We start from the raw sequence: 24008 nt of genomic DNA, 5'->3' as shown, positions 1-24008 counted from the left end.
TTAAGTAGAGGCAGTAACTCCTGTCCTGCTGCCCTCTGGGAACCTGCGCACATACTCCATAGTGAATCTGGAAATTCCATTTAAACAGCAACTTGCAGCCTGAGTTTAAAGGGCAGGTGACAGGGAGGCTCACCCGGAGATGTGTCCTCAGCCCACCCTCCCTCGTCCTGCCCATCGCTACCCCTCCTGCCCTCGGAGGGCGGCAGCAGCCTCTGAGCTTCCTCCTTTCCTCCTTCCTGACCCCCCTGGTGCCCCACACAGGTTTCAAAGAGACGGCCTTCCTGTATGCCATGTCCTCGGCCGCGCTCACCCACACGCTGGCCCGGGCCTGCAGCGCCGGGCGCATGGAGCGCTGCACCTGTGACGACTCTCCGGGCCTGCAGAGCCGGCAGGCCTGGCAGTGGGGCGTGTGCGGTGACAACCTCAAGTACAGCACCAAGTTCCTGAACAACTTCCTGGGGCCCAAGAAAGGAAGCAAGGACCTGCGGGCACGGGCAGACGCCCACAACACCCATGTGGGCATGAAGGTGAGCGTGTCCCCAGGCCACCCACAGCACCTTCCGCAGCCTGGGCATCTACTCTGGACCACTGCGGGCCACCGGGAATACAGCAGAGTGGGGAAGGGCCCTGGGTGTCATTGGCGGCTGGGCAGCAGCAGGCTTGGACCCAGGCCTCGGTGAAGCAGGGACGTGTTTGGAGAATGGTCTCCATTCCAAGGACTGGGCCTTCCTGGAGGTCCTAGAAGCCAACATAGTCTGACAACTTTGATCTCGAGCAACCCCTATCCCCCCTCCATTTTATGGGTGGGAAGATGGAGGAGGCCCAGAGAGGGGAAGGGACTCAGAGGAGGTCACACAGCAGTGGGACAACTGGACGGTACAAAGAATGTAGGTCTACGGGGGTAAGCAGGCTGGGAGAGGCCAGTGCTTCAGTTCCTTAGGAGACTGGATTCTGTGTGCTGTGTCCTCTGTCCTCATCACGGAGTCGTGTGAACCAGGGCTGCTCTGTTCAGCTGTGTAAGTTGTCTACTCCACCAGAACGCTGGGCTGGTGGAGGAGCTGGGGCTGCGACTGGCCCACACTCTCCCCAGGGCGTGCGCATTGGCCACCTCTGCCTAGAGGAAGGAGAGTCTTTGAACTAGTTGTGCGAAGGTGCCTCATGGGCTAGCTGGGGTCCTATTTGTCCCCCTCCCGCAAAACTCCCTGTGTCTCCTTCCCATCCTCCTGCCGCTCTCCTGCCAGGGTTGGCGCCCTGGATGTGGGCTTGGGCTGCGGGTCGGGGCCTCTGACCACGCCTCCACCCTGGCTCTTCTCGCAGGCTGTGAAGAGTGGCCTCAGGACCACGTGCAAATGCCATGGCGTGTCGGGCTCCTGTGCCGTGCGCACCTGCTGGAAGCAGCTCTCCCCATTCCGTGAGACGGGCCAGGTGCTGAAGCTGCGCTACGACTCGGCTGTCAAGGTGTCCAGCGCCACCAACGAGGCCTTGGGCCGCCTAGAGCTGTGGGTACCCGCCAGGCCAGGAAGCCCTGCCAAGGGCCTGGCCCCCCGGCCTGGGGACCTAGTCTACATGGAGGACTCACCCAGCTTCTGCCGGCCCAGCAAGTACTCGCCGGGCACCGCGGGCAGGGTGTGCTCCCGGGAGGCCAGCTGCAGCAGCCTGTGCTGTGGGCGGGGCTACGACACCCAGAGCCGCCTGGTGGCCTTCTCCTGCCACTGCCAGGTGCAGTGGTGCTGCTATGTGGAGTGCCAGCAGTGTGTGCAGGAGGAGCTCGTGTACACCTGCAAGCCCTAGGCCTGCTGCCCGGGGAGCCAGCCGGGCACTGCCAGGACCTCCCACGGTGCCCGTGCAGCTGTTCAGCCATCCCTCTGGGCAGGTAGGCACAGCATGTGGCACACACCAACGTATGTGCCAGCTCCCACGAGTGTGCAACTCACCACTCCTTGGCCAGCCCTTTGCTTCCCGCAACAGCAAAGAGAAGCAAAGCCCAGCCCTGAACCCAAGCGTCGCCAGTGTCATTGAGGACTTGCAGCAGGAAGGCAGGGTGGGAGAGGATGTGGAGGGAAGGGAGCCCGAGATGACAGCAGGACTGAGGTTTTGGAGGGGAGAGAGGAGCTATCCCACCATCTTGGTTCCTGGGGTGAATGAATGGCCGAGAGCCAGCAAGCTCTCGGGAGCCAGGCTTCTGGGTGGGGAACGCCACCGGGGGCAGTGCCGGCTGGGAGCAAAGGCGGGAGTCTGCCTGGATGGGTCAGTCCAGCCCTCGGGCCCCGCCCAGATGGCAGTGAGCAGCAGGTGCCATGCGCCACTCCTCTGGCTTTGCTGTGCTAGAGGCGGCAGAAAGCCCAGGTGGCAGGAGCTGTTTGGAGGAAGGAAAGCTTTCTGGGCTTGAGTGGACCCACGTCAGAGACGTGTCCTGGAGCCTCCTTGATTTGGGCTTTCAAATGCGCCTGCACGGAGGCCTCATTCTCATCTCGAGAGCTGATTGTCCACAGCCACCCACCCTGCCTGGTGCGACTACCAGTGGCGGCAAGGCAGGCCACGGTAGAACTCAGTGCGCCTGAGGTCACAGGGGCAGACAGCTACCCTCCTCGTTTTCCCTGGTGGCCAAAGGAACCTTTAATTCCAACCCAGAGGAGGAGGGGGACAGCCCTCTGGTCCCTGGCAGGGACATAGTGAGCTCAGTTTCTCAGCCGTCTGTCGAGTCAGCTTTGGTCAACTCCCTGTGGCTGGGGTCCTCCTGAGCCGCAAGGCCCTGCCACCGGCTGACGTTCGTGACACAGATGACCAGCTGGCTCGTGGGTTCTGGTTCTGGTTACCTTTCTGCTCTTACGGCTGCATATCTGATTAAGGCTTTTGCCCTGGCTGGAGCTATAAGTGCTGAGTCCTTGCCACGCTGGCTCTTTGTAGCCCCTTCATTCGCTAATGGCCCCTCACTTTGGCTCTTACCTGAGGAGCAGAGGTAACTTTGCTAACTTCCTCGGATCCTGTGGACATTTCCAGAGCCACCTGCCAAGGCCCTATGTGGGAGGAAGAGAGAGACGCGGGTACACACGCACTGGCCCACCCCGTGGACCAGGCTGAGGGGTCCCATATACCTCTCTAGCTCAGGACAGAGGCCTTACGGGGGCCACTTTGCTGTAGGCATTGTGCTTCCCCAGAGTGGGGCCCGGTGCCAGCCAGGAGGACGTGACCTCCTTCGGGACGCCCTTGGCCGCTTTGCCAGCGCTGCCGCACCCCTCCGTCAGCTTCCTTTCTCCCTGAACCCAGAGGTGCTGACCCTCCACTGCAACAGGAAACTTCGGAATCAGCCACATGCTCAGAAATGTGGTCTGCGCCAGCTCCCGGAGGAAGGCCCATGGCGGTACCCAGCCGACTCCCTGAGACCCCCAAGGGCGAGGAGGAGCTGCCCAGCCCTCGGGGGATCGGGGCAGCCTGCTGGATGCTGGCGGGATCTGCGACTGCACAGGCTCAGAGCAGAAGCCAGACGGACCCGAGTCCCCCTCGCTAGGCTGACTTTGCTGACCCAAGCAGCTAGCCGCATCTTGGCAGGAGGAGGAAAGGGTGGAGGGCTGGTTTTCTGGTTTCTTCCACTCCCCCACCGCACGGAGACTTTTCCTCTGCCAGCCTGATGCATCTTGAGCCTCTGGCTCCACCCCAGCCCAGCCCCGGCGTAAGGCAGCAGAGACCTCGCTGGCAGGAAGAGGGGGCCTGGGAACATCTGCCTCCCAACTTCACAGCCACTGTGCCATGGTTGCAGGAGGGCAAAGGGCAGACTCTGAGGGACCTAGGCCGTGGCTGGCACTAAGGGCCCCTCCACTTGTGGGGTCCTCTCTGTCCAGCCCTCTCCTTGTCTTCTCCTCCCTTGTCCACACCCCTTTCTTTTCCTGGTATCCCTAAAGACCCACCTCAGCCCTGCTCGGGCCCCTGGGGACCAGAGTGACCACTGACCCCTTGTCCTACGGCTTTAAGGGAAATGCTCACAGGGTATTTTTGTCTACCTCACGTGTATAGTTTTTAGGATGAAAGAGAATAATTTATGTAGCTAAGATATATGAGAAAGTATTTATGTTATTTATATAGTTGCAGCACGTATACGGGGGTTGTGTGTCCCCAGAAGCTCCCTGAGAAGCCACAGCAGGGCCTGATGGGGCCCCCACTGAGCTGGAGGCCTGGTGGCTAATGAGGAGGTTGAGTGGGCTCCCGCGTCCCACGACTGGGTCTGTCTTGGAGCTGGCGAGCCCACGTCCACTCTGCCGTGGCCCTGGTGGGCTCGATCCAGACCATCCTTGTGAAGTCTGTAGATTCCCTGCTCTTCTGGGCCCCGGGGCCCGTTCTGCTCTGGCAAAAGTATCTTGTTCATAATACTAATGACAGCAAGGATGACCACAGCTGGCATTTGTAAAGCACTTTTGATGTTCAGAAACACTTTTATCTCTCCCCCCCCACCCCGTGTCTCCATTATCCCTGTGAGGTAGGTGGGGTCGCACTACTGTGTCCATTTTACAGATGAGGCCCAGAGACAGAGGCCTGTGCTCACAGTTACCCTGAAGAGATTTGTTCAATGAGTATTTGCTGAACATCCACGTGGGCCAGGCGCTGTGGGAGCCCCGGAGCCTGGCGACCTTCCCAGGCTGGCTCCGTGTGGCCCTGGCCTTCTGGATCTGGACGGTAGATTGGCATTTCCCCCGCTGGAGTCCCACGTCTCAGGCACTGGGACTGCCCTAGAGGCCTGGAGAAACAGGGACCCCCATGGAGGTCACTCCAGGGGTCCTTCTGTCCAGGTTGCCCGAGAAGGTCGGGCTGTACTATCAGCCTCTCTCAGCCCACAGATGAGTTTTGTTTGCTCTCACTTCTGTTTTTCTTTTAAAAAAAGAAAAACTGGACTTGTGGCTTCTTTTGTAAACTCAGCCGTGCCGGCAAACTGGGCCTGCCTTTCTAGCCGGCCACAGTCAGCCAGCGAGAGGGAGCCCTATGGGACAGGATGCACGGGGGCTCCCAGCTGCCGAGTGCCCCCGCCCCAGCCCTCCTCATGCACAGATGCCTGGCCCTCACGGGCACGCAGTGTCTGTCCCCTGGTCTAGAGAAGCCCAGCTCCCCTGGTGTCCTCCATTGCCAGACAGACAGACAGACCCCAGCCAACCCTGGAGGTTATTTCTGCTTTCCAAGGTTTCCTTTCTCAACAACCGTGAACTTCAAATGCTTTTTGTCTCAGCACACTTTAGAGTGACAGTGGGAGCTACCACTGTTGAGCTCCCATTGTGCCGATGCCAACTCATGATCTGAGGGAGCTGCCACTCAGCGCCCAGTACCACCCTGGGGACTGGGGTACAGCCGTGAACGAAACCAAGCCCCTGCCTGGGCTCAACGGTTGACGTCCTAGTGGGGGCAAAAGACGATAAACCAATAAACTACATGGCAGTTATGTGTACTTATTTTGTCTCGACTTATTGCAATAACCTCGCACATGGGACACGACCGCCCTGCAGTGGTTAAGGAAATGGAAGTTGTGAGATGCACTGGCTCCTCATTGCCACCAGCAAGCAGTGGGGCCGGGATTCGAACACAGATCTGCTGGCCTCCAAAGTATGGGTTTCTTCTTTTCCACACTGGTGGAGGCAAGGCAGGGACAGATCGCCCCATTTTATGGATCCTGGGTAGACCGGGGCCTAGAGGAAGGAAGGAACCCCATTCCAGGTTCCACACCAGCTCAGGCCACCCGGAGCCCAGGTCCTTCCTGGGTTGGTGAGTGTTTCTAGTGCCCTCACCCCCTGGCCAGCAGCACTGGGCGGCGCAGGACACAGCAAAGCAGAAACGAGAGGCACAGACTTGCAATGGTTTGGTCATTTACATGTCAACCCCAGGTTCCTCCTCGGGCCACAGTGCCTTCCCAGCAAGCTCCTGGAGGTCTCATGGGGGAGAAGTCCCCTTCTGGGCAGAGGTAGCAGAGAGCACTTGCCTCCTGGCTCATTTATTTAGCCCTGCTGGGGTCCCCAGGGAGGTGGGCAGAGGGGGGTCCACAGTCCCACCCCGCCATGCCTACATTCCCACCTGCATCCCTGCCCTAACATGCTCCTCCTGCCCACAGCTCTTGTGCCCAGAGACCAGCTGGCTCTGAGCAGAGACAGACGCGTCCACACACGGTGTCAGGCTCCAGTTTATCAAGGGATTTCTCACCTAGTTTCCCTCTTCTCACTCTTCTGCCCTTTTTACAGAGAGGGAAACCAAGGCACAAAATGGTTAAGTGTCTCACTGAAGGGCCCCACGTAGTTACCAAGCGGACCAGGTCTTTTGCCTTCAAACCCTGTGTCCTTTCTACCCTACTCTGCCTTCAGCCTCCTCCCTCCCCCGCCTGAGCCTTACCCAGCTCCTGCCCCTAAACCTGGCCCCAGACAGGCCCTCAGGCCTCCCCACCTCTGCTGCTGCTCCCTGCTGACATCTTCTGGGGGGATCAGGGCTTGTTGAGACAATCACTAGGAGAGGGCTCTATACATGGTAACCTCTCTTTTAAAAACAGTCGTACGCATTTATATCTCTCTTTGCATATGCATATGTATTTTGTGGAACCTTTTGTGAGACCTTTGTAGACCCCAAGACACATACTTTATCATGCGTCTCCTAAGAACAAGAACATTCTCCAACAGAACCCCAGGCCGCCATCACAACTAAGAGATGACACAATAGTATCTACTACACAGTCCGTATTCAAACTTCCCCAATTGTCCCCCGAAATGTCCTGTATAATATTTTTTCCTGCCCCAGGGTGATTCTTGCCCAAATCTATTGCGAAATGCTGATTTTCTAATTCCATCACTTGTGTCTATTTATTAGTTGGCATTCTCCTATAAAGAAGAGCTTTCCTTTCTCCCCTACCCTCATGTATTCCTTTTAATCTTCACAATCACCCTGCAGGGGAAGAATTATCATACCAATGTTACAGGTGAGGAAACTGAGGTTTAGGGAACTTAAAGCATTTGCTGAGTGAGTGGCAGAGCCAGGATTCAAATTCAGCTGTTTCTCATGCCTAAGCTCTTGCCCACTGCCCACTGGAATCTTCTCAAATTCCTGGGTTGCTTCTCTGACTTAGCTCTGAGCAGGGGTTGAGAGGCCGTGTCCTCTCCCATGGAAGTCCTGCAGCAGCTGGGGAAGGCATTTACAGCAGCAAAGTGGTTGAGGGGCGATTTTCTGTCTTGAAATCGTGAGTAGCCTTGCTCCAGGCCACCCCCAGCCCACCTCCCACCTTAGAGACTCAGCAGTACCCGCGCCTCCCTCCTCACTGCCCTGAGACCCCCACCCCTGCCAGCCCTGCTCTGTCTGGCCCTTGCTGTGTTCTGGGCTCTGTGGAGCATCTGTGGTGACCCCAAGTCCTGGAGCTACTGAGATGGGCCCAAGGTCAAAGACTCGGACCCACGGACTCCTAAAGTCACATGGAATGATCTCCCCACATGGCCACTGTCTAATAAACAAGCCTGCCCAAGCCCCATTCTAGAAGAAAGGCTGGAAAAGACCAGAGGGTGACCCATGATGGACTGGGGGACATTCTGGAGGGAGGGTAGTGGTGGGGGTCCTCACCTACCCCCACCCTTTCCTTTTATTTCCCATTCTTTACCCCAGCTCTCACCTGGTGTTCCCTCATGTGACTGCTCACGCAGCAGACACCGGTCACTTACAGCAGGTGACTGAGGCATGTGATGGGGCACCGGGTGCCATGGTGATGAGACCTACATCCAGCCTTCAGGGAGGGCACAGACAAGAGGACAGACAAGCAAAGAGATCACTAGAGGGCAAGGTGCTCAGCACCCCGAGAGACGCGCTGCGTGACCTGACCCTGCACGGTGCCGCTGTGCTGGGTGGTGGCTTCCTCAGTCCCCTCCACGCAACCCCAGGGGCACATACAGCCATGCTCCCCATTTTATAGATGAGAAAACTGAGGCTCAGAGAGACTCCCTGCCATGCTGAAGGCCCCACAACGCAATGCAGGGCTGGAAATCAAACACCTCTTCACCACCTCTTGCCCAGGAGTGCAGGGCATGGCTGTGCACGGCAGTGCCGGGAACTGAGCTCCAGCGTGGCTGGTGGGTCTTCCTCCCCTCTTGCTTGGTTCTCCTACTTCTTGTCCCCCTCCCTCCCCGCCTCCCTCCCAGCCTACTTGCAGAGTGGAGGCTCACGCCTCCTGCGTGTCTGTCACCCACTCCCATCCCTCCTCCAGTCCCCAGGGCTGTGGGGCCCACATTCCTCCCCGGCTCTCTCTGGCCCATTAGTGTGTTTATGCTGGAGCCATGGCGAGGGAACCGATCCCGCCCCCCCATCCCGCCCCCACCACGGAGGGTGGGCCTCCGAATGGGGGAGGCCGGGCAGAGGCACAGGAGACCCTGACCCAGTGTCCGAATTCCTGCCCTCCGTCCGAACAAGCCCAGGGTGGCCAGCGGCCTGGGGAGCAGCAGTCGCCTCAGGGCCGCCACCCCCCCTTCCTACACAGTCCCTCCCCAGCCTGACAGGCTCTAATCTCAGCTGTCTTCAGTGCAGCCAGCCCTCCGAGCCCGGGGTCACCTGACGCCGACACATTTTAATTCAGAAGCTGATTTCTGCTTGTTGGCAACATGTCATTTCTGAAATTGCTTTCTCTGCCCAGAGGCGGGAGATGTCAGAGCTGCGCAGGTGTTGCAGTGGAGCCCCCCCCCCCCAGTTCAGGAAGGATTAAGGGGCGTGGTGGGGGCACATGAGAGATTCTCTAGCTCTGCTCCTCATGTTTCCCCAAGGGCTGGGGGCCAGGGATGGGGGACAGAGGGAGCGGCCTCAGCGCTCCTCTCCAGGCCAAAGACAGAGGCCCAGATTCTGCTAAATGGAGTTGCTGCTGCTGGTACTGACATAGCAACAGTAAGTTGTTTGGAGCATGTTTTACACAGGTGCCAGGCTCCCTGCAGAGTGCCTCTCATGTGCATTCATGCATTTGAATCTCGTAACAGCCCTCCAAGTTGGTATCTTCCCTACCTTACTGCTGAGAAAACTGGGGCTCAGAGAGGTTAGATCACTTCTCTGAGGTCACACAGCAAGTACGTGGCAGGGCCAGGCCTCAAACCCAGAGAGGGCAATAGCTAGACCGGGATTTGGAGGTCAAGGAAGAGACTGGCCACGAGGCTGGGGAGGACCGGTGCCTGGCTTCTCCCATGCTTCTTCAAGTCTTGGCTGAAACATCTCCCCCAGCTTCCTCACTCCTGCAACCCATCAAAGAGTTTTTTGTTCCCTTTGTTATATTTCCTTAGCATTTTGTGTATACTTCGATTAGTAATCATCTCTCCATATTGGCATCCTTTGTTTTATTAGATGAATGAATGAAAGGAAAGATGAACAAATGAATTTGCGAATCCTGTTTTCCATACTGTTCCCCCATCCCCTTGCCCTCCCCAGCAGCGTCCTGCCATAGCAGGCTTCCTGGTGTGGCTGGCACCGTGTCCCTCCCCAGGACATTGGCTCTGGCCCTTTTTTCTCCCTTTCCTTCCCCTCACCCCTTCTTGCCTTGCCTTCCCCACTCTCGGAATCCCTGGCTGCCTCAACCACCAGGAACAAGGCTATGCAGACGGCTGAACCGGGAGCTTCTGCAAGATGAGGGGCAGATTCCAGCAGCCCCGGGCAGGGCGTGAACCCGTCCAGCTGCAACGCAGCCTGCTGGTCACCCGGTAGAGCTGGCGCTCGGGCCAACCCACCCTCCCCTAGGTGGTCCTCACCTCTCAGCTCCACCTGCTTCCCCAGGGTGAGCTTCCTCCTCCTGCCTCTCCCTCTCACTTCAGGGGACCCACAGTTGTGTGATCCTTGGCCTGGGCCAGAGCTAGGGACGTGGACAGATTGCTGGTGTGGAGCCCAGCAGAGAAAACCGTCCTCGCTCACCTCATGCATTGGTTGCTTTGGCATCAAGCGTTAGCTGTATTCCAAAGGCTTCCACAGCTGTCTTCTCATATCACCGCAGGCATAAAGCGGTACCAGCTGGGAGGTGGTTAAACCAGAGAAGACATCAAATATCCATAGACCTAGTGGGCCCCTTCTAATTGTTAAATAAAATTTGTAGGAGGCCATTGATTTGGGCTGGCTCCTGCACTGGACCTAGTGGACCAAACAAATATGGAGTCAGTCATGCTAAATGAAACTAATTTAGGAGTCTACTTATGTAACAGATAGCCAAGTTTCAGTGAGTCAGTGGTAGACAGCCAGCTGATTCAGTTAAGGACTCTGAGCGGTTACCAAGTAAGCTGTCTTTCTAGCTCATTCTGCTTTCTATCTGTAAATACTGCCTGATCATGTTGCTGGTGGGAGGTCTTTGACCCTGCTGTGATTTGAAGGCTGCCCAATTCTAGAATCATGAATAACAGCCAGTTAAGATATTTGAGCTAAATTTGTTGTAATTTTGTCCTTTGATACCATTTTCCAGATGAGGAAAGTGAGGCCCAAGCTGCGTGGCAGCAGCAGCAGCTGCAACAGTGATGACATCCTTAGCACAGTGCTGGGGCGGTGGCAAAGTGAGGTCAGGCCTGGGCGGGCACCAGGTGACTTTCAGAGTATGGGGATCCTCTGTTTCCTGATCCACAGCTCTTCACTTTTTGATAATTAATGAGGGGTACTATTTAGGTTCCCATTTTAAAATAAAACCGACAAAAATGAAATCAGGATCCATTTCACAGCAGATGGTCAAATGTCCAAGAAGGAGCAGGTGGTCATTAAACGTCAGATAACTGGAGTCCCCAGTGAGCAGTGTCTAGGGAGTTAGAACTAAGCAGGCAAGTCACCTTTCTTCTCTGAGCCTCATTCATTAAAACAACAACAAATCTATAGATATCTGTCTATATAAATCTCTCAGCTGGCTAACACACCTAGCACTCCTACTCTGTGCCAGGCACGGTGCTGCGCCCTAGAGATGAAGCAGTTAACAAGGCAGGAGACAGATAAACAAGTCATCACTGTTCAGCGTGATGAAACTGACAACCCTGCTTGCCCCCGGGGGTGGGGGTCAGCCGAACTGGGTGGCTGGGGACCTGGGGGTGGTAGAGCAGGGAGACTTTTCACTCCACTCCTTGTGTTGCTTTTGAATTCTGAACCTTGTGAATGTATTACTTATCCAAAATAAATAAATAGAATAAAAATAAACCATGATGACTTTTACAAAGGGGGAAGTAGAGTGTGCTTATGGCAACGCTGGTGGGGCGGGGGCGCCCAGACCTGGCTAGGGGAGGTCAGAGAAGGCTCCCCAGGGGAGAGCGAGCCTGGCTACAGCCTGAAGCATAAAGCGGTGCTGGCTAGGTGGGAAGCTGGAGGGGGAGGGGGACATAGGTGTCAGTGGAAGGTTATGGCATGGGACGATAAAACCAACCTTGCAGTGTCGCTGGGAGGATTAAGGGTGTCCCTAGAAAGTGGCTGGCACACAGCTATTATTATTCCCGAGTTATGGTTGCTGTCATTGGCAGAGGCTAGGGAGAGGGGACCCTAATGCTGCCACTGACTCTACAGAAATATTCCTGGACCCCTGGGTGTCCCTTGATGACAGGAAGTCACACCGCTGCAGCATTTTACAGTTCACACCCATCCAGCCCTGGGTGCAGGAAGACAGAGACGTTCGAAGCTCAGGGTGTCCCGTTCAGGGGTGCCCTTGGCTCCTCTAGAATCAGCTCCCTGTCAAGAATGGGACAAAAACAACCCCAGACTGGCTGTCCATCTCATGTCACAGACCAGGAAGCCTCGCTATGCTGGGAAGGAACAGAAGCCCCTTCCCACCGTAGGCGCAGGCAGCGTGCTGTGCACGGTGATGTGAAGCAGCGTCTCTGAGCACCAGCCACGCACCTGGTGCTGTGCCAAGTGCTTTGCACGGATCAGCTCCTTGTCCTCTCAACCCCCCTGCCAGGAGCGAGGTGCTAGAACCACTACCCCCACCTTACAGATGAGGAAAATGAGGCATGCAGAAGTTAAGTCACCTTCCTGAGGTCACATATTGTCAGTCTTCGGCTCCAGGTGGCCTCGGCCCCCGGCTGGCCCCAAAACAGAGCTCCCATGCCTCACATTTTCCCTGCAGCAGGAAGAGAACCATTTCCTCTGACTCAGCAGAGCCTACTAAGCACACCTAAAACTTTATTTGTGTGCTAGACTTGGAACCTACGGTCACGTCAGTAAGATTCTCAAAATGTGATTTCCAGGGGGAGCAACTCCCGCGCCGACTATATTTAGATGCAGGATAGGGAGGGAGTGGGCCGCTCGCTTAGAGGTGTTCCCTTCAGAATCAGGACCTCTGGGATGTGACTGCCTTAGCCCGACAGGAAGTGCTTCCCTGGGGAGGGGGGTCTGGCCCTGGGAGAGCTGTGGGGTTAGCTGGCCACAGAGAAGCAGAGCTGGTGGCCAAGTCCCCTCTCTCCCTTCCTGGGAGAAAATAGAAGTCCTGTCCTAACCCACAGCTTCATCATGGCCTTGGTGGAGACCTGCCAACTGTCAGGGGTCATGGCCTCCAGCCCCTGGTTGGCTAAACAGACCTTGGAACCCTACAAGACTGAATGAGACTTCTGACCTCTGACTCCTAAAAGGCTAATTGAGACCTCTGACCTCCGTGTTCCTGGCCCCCATCATCCATACCTGGCTGTGGTCATTACAGCGTGTCTTTCCTTCCCTTCCAGACCCGGGAGGGAGGGGCTGCGCACAGCCTTACCTCATGCTCCCCGCAGCCTCGAGCCTTCACCTGAAAGTGTCAGTTGCATTTCATTGACTCCTAAGTGGGACCTTTGACTTTTGACCTCTAGAGAGCAGAAGTCAGCTTCTCTGAGCAGCCAGACCCCAGCCTTGCAATCAGGATTGGCATTCTTTATTGGTGGACCTCCCCGTGCCTTCGTTTCTGCATCATCTGTACAATGAGGACCGTAATACCAACACCTCCATCGTGAAGATGACATTCATTAGTACAAGGGCTTAGAACAGTGCCCGGCACGTTGTCAGCTCTAAACAAGCATCAGCTGCCATTATTACCATTAGTATTACTATCAAGAACATCTGTGTCCCGGCAGCCCCTCGCAAGCCGCCATCTCAGCCCTGCCTGCGTGTCCACCCATGGCCCGAGTCTCTTTGTCCCCGTCCCTCCTCCTTCTCTCTCCCCTGCCCTCCCTGCTCTCTCTCTGCTCCTGCAGCGCTTTCCCGGCTAATAATGCTGCTGTCAGTTCAGATTAGAGCCCATCACGTTCCTTCATCTCAGCTTAAAATTTTTGTGGTTTCCCAACTCTGCCTCAAGTGCTCTACAAGGGGCAAGGCCTGTCCAGCCGGAGGGTGCTTGGGAGGAAGAATGCAGGTTCGTGAGTTCTCCTGGTGGGCTTAGAGAAGGGGCTGGATGGGAGGCGGAGGAGCGGTCAGGAGCTGAGTTCCCCAAACCAGGGAACAAGAGGTCCTAGAATCTCAGCGTCATTGCCTTGGGGTAGATTTGCAGCTCAGCATTGTGTGACTGACAGTGAGACACTGGGGACAGAGTTTTGGTCACTCAGTCTGAGAGGGGTCCCAGGGTTGTGGAATTCTGGAACTGGGAGATTCCTGGCAAGACCCCTGGGCCCAGCCCTTGAGCTGGGGTCATCTCCTCCAGCCACAGCACGGCCTCTCTTTCAGATGGCGTCGTCCACGGTAACCCCTGGACTCTGTCACAAGGCTACCTTCCATAGACCCAAGTTCAAACGACCTCCCCAGCCTCGGGGTCCCTCCAGAACCCTGCGCAAGGCTCACAGGAAGAGAAAAAAGTGGGAGCGGGAGTATGGGCAGGGTTGGATGTGGAGAAGGAGGAAGACAAACCCATGCGTATTGCAACGAGCACTTTCCGTGGGCCGGCCGTGTGCCGAGACTGGGCATGCCTCATCCTACTTCGATCCCACAACAGTGCCCTGAGGTAGGTACTCCTGTGGCTATATTACAGGTAAGGAAACTGAGGCAAAGAGAAATGAAGTCTCTTGCCCACAATCACACGGCTAGCAAGGGGAATAGTGGGATTTGAATTCAGGCTGCAGAGCCCGTGGCGAGGAGAGACAGGAGGAGGCCCCTGGAAGTCTCGGGGCTCTCTCTGGCTACACCTAGCCCTAGAAAATCTGGGTACAGAACCTGAAATTCTCTGTCTGGGTCTTCCCCGCCCTGTGAGTTGGTTATTACGTGTCAATAGCCACATCTAACATCTGTGCAGGGCACTTCTGTTCACAGAGTGTCTTCCACAGGGTAGGCAGGGTGTGAATGAGGAAACGGAGGCTCAGAGAGATGAAGCCTCTTGGCAAGATCATAGGTGGAGGATGACAGAGCCAGAACTCAAACTGAGGTCTTCAGGGGCCAGAAGAGTGGGGACACTGCACTCTGACCTCTCCGATGGACGGGAGTCGTCATTCACCCCACCCCCTACAGCGCCCCCGGCCACAGTGCTGTCCTAAGAGCTGAGAGGCTTCCAGTGGGTACCCAGTGGGGAGGATCTTGTCTGGGCCCCTCAAACCTTCCCCCTTCCCAGCCTATCCATTCAGCTGGGACGATGCCAGTTTGTCTGTAGAGAACACCAGGGCGAAAATTATCACCACCATGAAGTGTCCCCCATCCCACTCCACCTGACAGCTTTCCCGCCGGAAATGTCCTCCCATGTGGCCCAGTCTCATCCTGCCACCAGGTCTGCTCCTTCTTTATGCCCCGCCCTTGCTGGCCAGAGGACCAACCTCTGCAGGGGCCTCAGGGACCCCAGAGCTTTCTTCACTCCAAACTGAATGGTTTAGTGAAATTTAAGTCCTCAGAGATTTGAAGTCCCTCCCTTTACTCTTGGTGGCTGGACATGTCACATCCCTGCTTAGAAACCTTGCCTGTTCATCCCTGGGTGAGCCCCTCAGCTCTTCCCCACCACCCAGCTCACCTTCCCAGACCCATATCTCCACGCCCCTCAAGGTACCCCAGTCATCTGAGCCACGTCACCCGTCCCGTGCCAGGCCTGCTGAGAGTGACTTTCCTTCCTCTGTCCCTCCAACTCACTCCTGCCCAGCCTTAAAGACCCAGCCACAGAAAATATCTCAGCTCCCCCAGAAGGAATCACTCCCTCTTCTGAGCTTCCCGTGTCAGACCGTTTCCCCTGTATGCCTGCACTGGCAGCCCCTGCATTGTGCCCGTCCGTCTGTCCATCTCTCTCTCTACCCCACTGGACTGGGATATCTCTGTGAGCAAGGCCTGGCTCTCATCCACCTCAATTGCTGAAAAAAGTCTTCCCTTTTCCTTCCTGCCTCCTCCCCTCTCTCCTTCAGGAAATATTTAATCAGTCCTGCAATGTGCCAGACCAGGTGCTGGGGGTTCAGGGATGAACAAAAAAGACATGTCTTAGGTTTCATGGAGTTTACAATCTAGTGGAGGATGAAGATAATCAAATACTCACACGACTGATCAAAAGATTGACTACCACTGTGGTAAGTGCTCTGTTCAAGAACTGCAGAGTGCTGGGTTATACAGGCCAGAATTACCTGACCTCTCTTAAGAAGTACCTGATTGTAAGGAGTAGGTTATTGTATTCAAATCTTTCATAGCAATCCAAAATCATGTTGGCTGGCCTCTGGGACCATCTGCGTGGCCAGTGCAGTTTCAGCCTGGGGTCCTTTATGGACCTCAAATCTTTTTTATATATGCTTGCTCAGCCTCATTCATTCCCCCCACCAAGAATTGATGGGGCTCTACTAGGTTGGTCTAGCGCAGATCATGGGTGGAGGGCATCTGCCTGTGGGTCAGTGTAAGTGAGCAGAGTGGGAGAGAGCAGAGCCCCCCCTGAGACCTGCCCCCTAACTTGGGCAGGTCTTTACATGTCATTTGTGGGATCTCCTCGCTGTGAGGAAAGATGAGAACAGCCATCAAGTTCTGAACTGAGGTTGGAACCCTAAAGAAACCAAACTGGGAAGGCTCTGGCTTCTAGTGGCTTCTAGAGAGGTTGGTATGACTGTCAGCAAGAGAAAGAAGCAAGTAGCCCAATTTATTCTCCCAGCCAAGGGCAGATCCTTAGAAGAGCCAAGCTGGCCAGGCAGGGGCTGTGGGTCCCTGGTGGGGCCAGACAGTGGACACCATGCTCCAAGTGTCTCTGTGAGGGTGAAGATATCTTGGTGGACATCTTCATCAAGACACACAAAGAGTGAAGACTAGCACAGCTGGATTAGCACAGCTGGCTGCCTTGACACCACCTAAGGACAGTCTGCCTGCAGCACTCGGCAATCCTGTCCCCGCAGGTGCCTTGGTTTGCAACTCAAGACTGTGCTGCCCACACCCATCCATTCTTCACAGCAAGTGAATTAGCTCCCAAGGTTTGGAAGATGCCTCGTGTGCCCTCTTAGGGGCCACCCCTTGTTATTCACCCAATCAACAAACATCCCCTGAACACCTAGCACGTCCAAAACTCTGTTGGGTTGCAATGGCATGATGAAGTCACCCTGGCCTTGATGGTTAAGGACTAATCACCCAGTTCCTTTAACCTCAATCCATTAGGTATAAATATGGGCTTTGAAGATGCAGCCCCATCCTCAAGGGACTTGCAGCCCCCATGGGACTGACCACATGGTACGGTGACTGACTGGGTCCCTTTCCTTCTCTGGGCCTTGGGCTCCTGCTCTGCAATAACAAGGAGGGTCAGACCTCCTGACCTTGGGTTTTCGCCAGGCCTCGTGCAATTCCCAGGTAGGTTCCGCATATGAGGTCACTGGGCAATGTGCAGGAGTCATCAAGCCCCCCCCAGACAGGGGCCAGGAAACCTACCAATTGGATAATTAGGCTTGCCTCGACCCTTCGTCCCTCGAGGGAGCAGACGGGACTACAGCTGTCCTCCCTATGGGGCGGCGGAAGCACTGGACACTGCGGGGGTCCCCTAGTGGAATGCGGCTGTGGTGGGTGCTGGGACCGCGGGCTCGACTGACTGACAGATCTAAGGCTGCCGCCTGCCACCAGGTCTCCACGGGGCGGCCCGCAGGCCTCCCTCCTGCGGAATGACGAGCCTGCTCCCCCCACCTGGCGTTTAATCTTTAATGCAGCCCCAGCTGCCCTCGGGCAGGACCCATCAACCCACCCGCTCTGATAAAAGCGATAATTAGCTCGTTTCCAACTTTTCGCTTCCCCCTGCACTCTGATGTGTGAGCACTGGGAGGATTCCAGCAAGCTGGCCTGTCCTCAGCCAATTCCCCGGGCGGGGGCCTGCTTGTCCAGCCGCCAGGAGCCGCCCGGTCTCCACAGGGCAGACCTGCCCCGACCTGCTAGAGCCCACCTTCCTCGGTGATGGCCCCTGCCCACACCACAGCAGAGCCCACTGCAAGGTGGCCTTAGACCCCCGGGGGGCCATTCGTCCACATCCGTCCCCAGGCATCGCCCTGCTCCCAGGGCAGGGAGCCCAGCCTGGGTTCAGCCGCCGGTCATTGTGGAGGCTGCTGGCTTGGGATACCCCTACCCCCGCCCCGCCAAGGACTTATAGTAACTAACTTGTACTCAGAGCCCTACGGAGCACTTCCAAATACCTCGGCTCGGAGTAGCCCAGCCCAGGGCTTAACCTTGCAGGTCAGGAGCTGGGCTGCCACTCAAATCTCAGCCTCCCCATTTGGGTTACGAGAAATGTAACCTCTCTGAGCCACAGTCCTCTCCCTGGTGAGATGGGGACGGTAACAGCTGTGCCTGCAGTGTGGGCTGATGTGCGGGTGCAGTGAGGTGCTGCACAGACGTGCTTGGCACAGCGCCTGGCCTGTCTACGCGCTCTGCCCCGGCCATTGTCCACACTTCTCATTCTCTGCACAGGCCTCTAGGACACTATCATTACCCTATTTTGCAGAAGTGCAGAAAGGTTGTCACTTTCTCAGATTTTATTTTCTTAATAATCGATGTATCCAGTCCTCGCAGCAACTTTGTGTGGCAGGCCCCGTCATTCCCATTTCGCAGAGGAGCAACTTTCCCAAGGTGACATGGCTGGAAATGTTGGGTGCAGAAATATTCTTTCTGCTTCTCCTAGATGCGTGCCTCGCTGGGAGCCATCTGCTGGTGGGGAAGCCGCCCGTCCAGCCACCGGCTGCCAGGGCCTGAGGGTGCAGGCGGGGTGGGGGCAGGACCTGACCTGAGCTTGAGGGACGGAAGCTTGGTGCTGGGCAGGGTCTCAGAGGGGCAGCTGGTGGAGGGAGCGGTGGCTCCAGCTGGGGACTGAGAAAAACCAAGGTCAGTGCACAAGTCACAAGCTGGTCACGTCAATCACAGCCACTCTCGAGGCAAAGCGATGGCTGTGCCCTGCCTCTGTTTCCCTCCATCCCCAGACTGTGTGCTGTCTTCTGGTGACATCCTTCCCACTCACTGTCCCCTATTCCTCCTGGATTCCTGTGCTCAGTTGGGAGGGGAGTGTGTGGGAAGAGAGTCACACAGCATTGGCCTGGGCCCCCAAGGGCATCTAGGGCTGGACACCCCCCACCAGCGTCCAGGCCAGAAGAAGTGCCCAGTGTCAATGCTCTGGGGTCTCAGTAGGGCCTTGCAGCTTCAGGTAAAATGCTACCGACCGTGACTTTCCCAGAGGTTCCTGAGGGGACTACAGGGGACCCGCAAGTTGGTTGATGTGCCCGGGGAGGAGGTCACCAGACGAACAGAAAGAGAACTTCAGAAGAGAAAGACTCGCACTGTGACTGCTTGGGTGCCAGGAGCCCTCGAGCTGCAGCTCAGCAGTGCCAGGCAGACTCCGGCTCACCTCCCCTTCCTTCCCGACCAGCTCCAGCCAGTGCCCACAGGCTCTGGGCCACCTAGTGCCAAAAGGCTGCTGACACCTGGAACTGTGAACCTCCGTCACTCACATCACAGGAGAATCAGTGCCCAGACTGCCCAGGGCTTCTGAAGTGTAGGGCCACTGCCTCCAGTGGTGGTGAATAGGACCACTGACGCCTAGAATCAGAGGTTACCATTAGCCAAGGCAACCTTCCCACTCAGGGTCACCATCACCGGGTGCTGTTGACACCTGGAACCACCCAGACCACAGGACACAGGATCTAGAACCCCAGAGGAGCCCATTCAGAGCTGCCATAAACTCTAACCCTCGGGTCCCCATGAGCCAGGATTTGGGGCCATAGTGTTACTGATGTCTGGTCCATCCTCAGACTCGTGTTGGTTTGAGAAGCTTCAAAGTGAGGCCCTGTCGGTTCCTGGTGAATGGCTTTTCTTGCACAGGCTCTGGTGTAGCTTTCTTCATTGATTGCTCCACGGTGAAATATCACAGAGACTCCAGGACCTCTTGTTCCACTGCCTGAACCAAAGGGCTCCTTGCCCACCTTGGTCCTGGGTTCTGGCTGTGAACTTTGCAAAGAGGAAAACAAGAGGTGCCATATGGGTGCGTTCTGCATACCCAGTGTCCCAGGTGAGGACTGTCCAGTGAGGCAACAAGTGCATGGCCTACTAATGTGGTCCTCTCTTTTCTGGAAAATACACTGGGGAGTGGGGTCAAAGGACATCCTGGAGGAGGAAGCATTAATGCCCCGGAGACAAAGCAGAGTGTTAGGGGGATGGGGCCTGGGGCCAAGGCCACCCTAAACCACATTGTCTCCATCCTATCCACCCAGGGGCCAACATTTCTCCACATTTTTCAGCCTTGGACACAACTATGACCTGCCGAGATAGCCCAGGGAAAATGTTGGAAAGAACTTTTCTTTTTCCACTTCTCCCATCCTCCCCCAGCTAAAACATAAATGGCTTCAGAATACCACAAACCTGCACAGAAAAGGTTCCAAACTGTTAACAACTGAAATCTTACTAACATCAACAAAAAACATTGCACATTTCAAATAATTCCCATGGGATGCCTTGGCCTGCTGCCCCCAGGGTTTCCACTGCCAAGTTCAAGGGTGCCCCAGGAAGAGGGCTGCTTGGCTGTTCTCTGCCTGTTCCGGCCATGGCCTGGTGTCATGAGACCTGCCTCATCTCGGGCACACCTGGGGCCTCCAGCCACCCCACTGTATGTGAGCAGGGCACAGGTGAGACCTGGAGAAGGAAACCAAAACTGGGGACAACAGGGCAGGCAGGAAAGACAGGAAGCAGGTAAAGAGGAGAGACAAACAAACAAAAATAAAAGTCATGCTGGGGGCCCTTGCCTCACAGACTCTCAGGATTCAGGGGAGGGTTGTCCTTGTCTACTGGAGCCAGATCCAACAGAGACTCAATTATATCAACATATTTCAATAGCAGTAACAGCAGCACCTCACATTCTTCATACCTTGTAACACTCATACACTACTGGTGGGAATGCAAAATGGTGAGATTTCTTTGGGAAATAGTCTGGCAATTCTTCAAAACATTAAACATTGAGTTACCATATGACCCAACAATTATATTACTAGGTATTTACCCGGGGAATTGAAACATATGTCCACGTAAGAACGTGCACATGAATGTTCATTGCAGCATTATTCCTCATAATGAAAAGGCAGAAACACCCCAAATATTCATCAGCTGGTGAATGAATAAATAAATTGGGGTATATCCATACAATGGAATATTATTTGGCCATAAAAACAAATGAAATACTGATGCACGCTACAACACAATAAGTCTTGAAAACTTTATGCTAAGTGAAAGAAGCCAGATACAAAAGACTATATATATATTGTGTGATTTCATTAGTATGAAAAGTCCAGAAGAGAAAAATCCATAGAGAAAGAAAATAGATGAGTGGTTGCCTAGGACGTGGGGGAGGAGGGAATGGGGGTGATTGCTAATAGCTGTGGGTTTGGGGGGAGGTAATGAAAATGCTCTGGAATTAGACAACGGGGATGGCTGTACAATTCTGTGAATACACTGAAACCCGCTGCATTGTGTACTTTGACAGGGTGAACTTTATCGTGTGTGAGTTGTATCTCGATGGAGCTGTTACTCAGAACATGCTAGGAGACTGCGTTAGGTGGGTTGTTGTTATTTAATTCTTACAGCGACCCCACATTGGAGGTGGGGAGAAGTATAGTGGCGTGTTTAAGGGGACAGACTTTCCAAACTAGAAGGGCACAACCTCAGCTCAATCCCTTTGTTCAGGGACCTTGAACAAGTCACTCAATCTTCATGAAACTCTGAGTCCTCATGGGCACAATGATGTGCACGTCATCCACACAGCCCAATGCCTGGGGAACAGGGAGTGCGCAGGCATCAGTGCTACAGATGGAAAGTAATCTAACAGCAGTATGGGTTCACAACCTCCTCCCACCCTTTTCTACTTCTCCAGCCCCCTGGAAGTATAGTCACCCTTAGAGGATGAGGATGGTGAAGAACAAAGAGAAGCAGCAGCACTTACCAAAGTCTGCATCTCCACGGTGCTCAGCATTGCAGCATGCGGTAGGCTGGGGAGGCTATAATTCTAGCTAATCTCTATCAGGCACTTTGGCAGCACATTTATATATATTTTTTCCTTTCCATTTCATCCAAGAAAATAGTCTGGGTGGAGATACTATGCACTTATTCATTGCTGAACACCATCTACAGGCCAAGCTCTGTGTTCTGGGTCCTAAGAGGGTAGGGATAGAGACAGACCAGGGTCTGGCCCGCATGGGGCTTCCATGGTAGTTGGGGGAGGTGGATAATAAGGAAATTGAACCAATGACAATGTATTTCCCGATCAGCTATAATGCCATGAAAATAAATCAAATAAAGGCAAAAGTTCTACCCTGTATAGGTATTGAAAGAAAATTTCTCTGAAACACTGGTAAGGCAGGAGGAAGGCAGCCGAGGAGAAGGGAACTGAAGTGAGAATAAGCCCAGCACATTTAAAGGACAGCAAGGCCAACGTGGCCGGAGCTAGGCGGCCAGGGAGAGCGACACAAGGCACGGCCAGTGAGGTGGGCAGGGCACTATTCCACAGAGCGAGCAGGTTGCACGAGAGACTTGATGATTGTATCCAGCGCGGTAAGCAGCATGGGAAGGTTCTTCAGACTTCTTAGAGGAAGGACGCTGGAGAGAATAGCAGAACCCCAAGGAATAGCTCCATCTGATGTCTCTTCATAGGCAACTGAGTGAGGGTTGAGTCATTTGCAGCAAATCCTTTGGTTCCCGTTGGCAACGTTCGGCTTCCTTGTACCATCTCTGGGCAAAATGCAGCAAGATCTTTACCACTGAGATTCTTTCCGGTGCCTGGTCCTGATCCAGGTAGGGAAGCAGCCTCCCTCCCCCCAACCCTCCTCCAATGCTGCCCTCCTAAAGCGTCTTCTTGCTGGGCGGGCTGCGTGGGGCACCTGGGTTTAGGTGTCATTTTTCCTTTGCTTTAGTCAAGCTCAGTCTTTCGCTGTAAATTGTTTATGAGGAAGTGGAGGCTCACTCATGCCTACTCAGGCAAACTTTGTCAGAAAGAGAAGGGGGGGTATCTGGGATGGGGAGGGTAGAATGTACTAGAATTTATTTTCCCCTTAAGATGTGGGGTTCAGAGTAATTCAGTGGAAATCTAGGTAAGGGAATTGTGTGTGTGTGTGCATGTGTATGTGAGAGAGAGAGAGGCAGAGAGAGAGAGAAAGAGAGAAATGCATGGCAGGAAGTTTTTAAGAGTTTTAACAACAAAGGAGCAGTCTGCAGACAAGCAGTCAGTCAAGGAGGGAAACAAATGGGCAGAGCAGAAGGCTGAGAAAGGCAGGGGTGAGTTTACCTGCTGCTTCTAAGTTAGAGGGATAAACACAAAACATTTGGGGTTTTCATAGGGTCACCAACAGAGACTGTGAGGAGCCCGCCCATAGCCAGCTCCCGCTTCTCCACGATGGCAAGAACCCTGATTTTGATCAGAAACCCATCCTCCCTTGGGGAAGGGAGCTCCATCCCCAGCTCGGGGTGAATCCTGACTCACCTATGTCCTTTTTCCTTTTCAGAGATTGATTTGAGTACAAGCAGGTGATGCAGTGCTAGCCAATGAGAGTTGAAGGGACATTCTGCTGGGGGCTGTGGGAAAAGTCTTCTCTTACAAAGGAATGCAAGAAGAAACTGTTAGTCTTATGTGTCAGTTATTTGCAGTATTGCCCTGCAGTCTCTGGATGTGTGGCAGCCGCTCTGGCACCACGAGGTGACCTGACAGGCCCTTGGAGGGTGGTCAGACAGAAAGACAGAAAAAATCCAAGTTCCCAGTGGTGTCATTGAGCCCCTGAATTGACTGATCCAGAGCTTCCCTACCTCTGGCCTTCCTGTTGTATTAGATAAGTGTTCTTGTGTCCTAATTGATGTTGTCTCTCTCACTAGAAAACAACTGAAGGTAAGAACCATGGCTTCTTCCTCCCTGGATCTCCAGCACCCAACACCAAATCTGGCTTATTGTCGGTGCTCAACTGATGGATGGATGGATGGATGGATGGGTGGGTGGGTGCGTAGGTAGGTAGGTAGATGGATGGATGGGTAGGTAGGTAGGTAGGTAAATGGATGGATAGGTAGGTGGGTGGGTGGGTAGGTGGATGGGTGGATAGATGAATGGGTGGATGAGTGAATGGATAGATGGATAGATGGGAGGGTAGGTAGATGGATGGATGAACGGATGAGTGGATAGGTGGATGGATGGAGCTCACCCTCTCTTGTAGCAACTTTATTCCAGCATCTATTGTTCTAGTTCTCATCATACCCTTGATCAAGGTCAGAGTGGACTGAATAGGCATAAAGTTCCAAACTCAGGATACCTGCACGAAGCCTTTACATGAACACAGGCCTGAGCTCTGCTTGGAGCTGACAGGAAAACTTGGACCTTCCCAGCATCGATCTCAGAAAGAGCTCTCTTACCCAGGGTTTCATACAGAACTCTGCCTCTCACTTGAAGATGAGGCGCTTCCATCTCTTTGGGGTCCCCACCCTGGGCCTCCACTTCCCAACACACAAAGCAGGAGTTGCTCAACACTACCATAAAGCTGTGGGATCTGAAAGCAGGCCTTCACGCATTCCAAAGCCTCAGTTTCTACAATGGATACAGGGGAGCTGCAGTGGCCCTGGTGAGATGACCTTCTTAGACGGCCTCAGTCACAGGATCCATACATAGGTCCCCTGTGAAGATGATGCTTGCAGTAACC

At 54.7% G+C, this 24008-nt stretch overlaps 1 protein-coding gene across 1 annotated transcript in view; it reads left to right on the top strand.

Annotated features, from left to right (window-relative positions):
- Positions 1-5413, top strand: part of WNT9B (Wnt family member 9B) — a 29232-nt gene extending 23819 nt beyond the window's left edge. The window contains exons 6-7 of the mRNA XM_045527031.1: positions 262-527; positions 1318-5413. Coding sequence (XP_045382987.1) covers positions 262-527; positions 1318-1791 — 740 coding nt within the window. The 3' untranslated portion in view covers positions 1792-5413. The remainder of the gene's footprint in view (positions 1-261; positions 528-1317) is intronic.
- Positions 5414-24008: the final 18595 nt, after the last annotated feature.

This window comes from Lemur catta, chromosome 15 (genome assembly GCF_020740605.2).
Source record: "Lemur catta isolate mLemCat1 chromosome 15, mLemCat1.pri, whole genome shotgun sequence".
Taxonomy (NCBI): domain Eukaryota; kingdom Metazoa; phylum Chordata; class Mammalia; order Primates; family Lemuridae; genus Lemur; species Lemur catta.
This window is presented reverse-complemented; position numbering and strand designations above follow the sequence as displayed.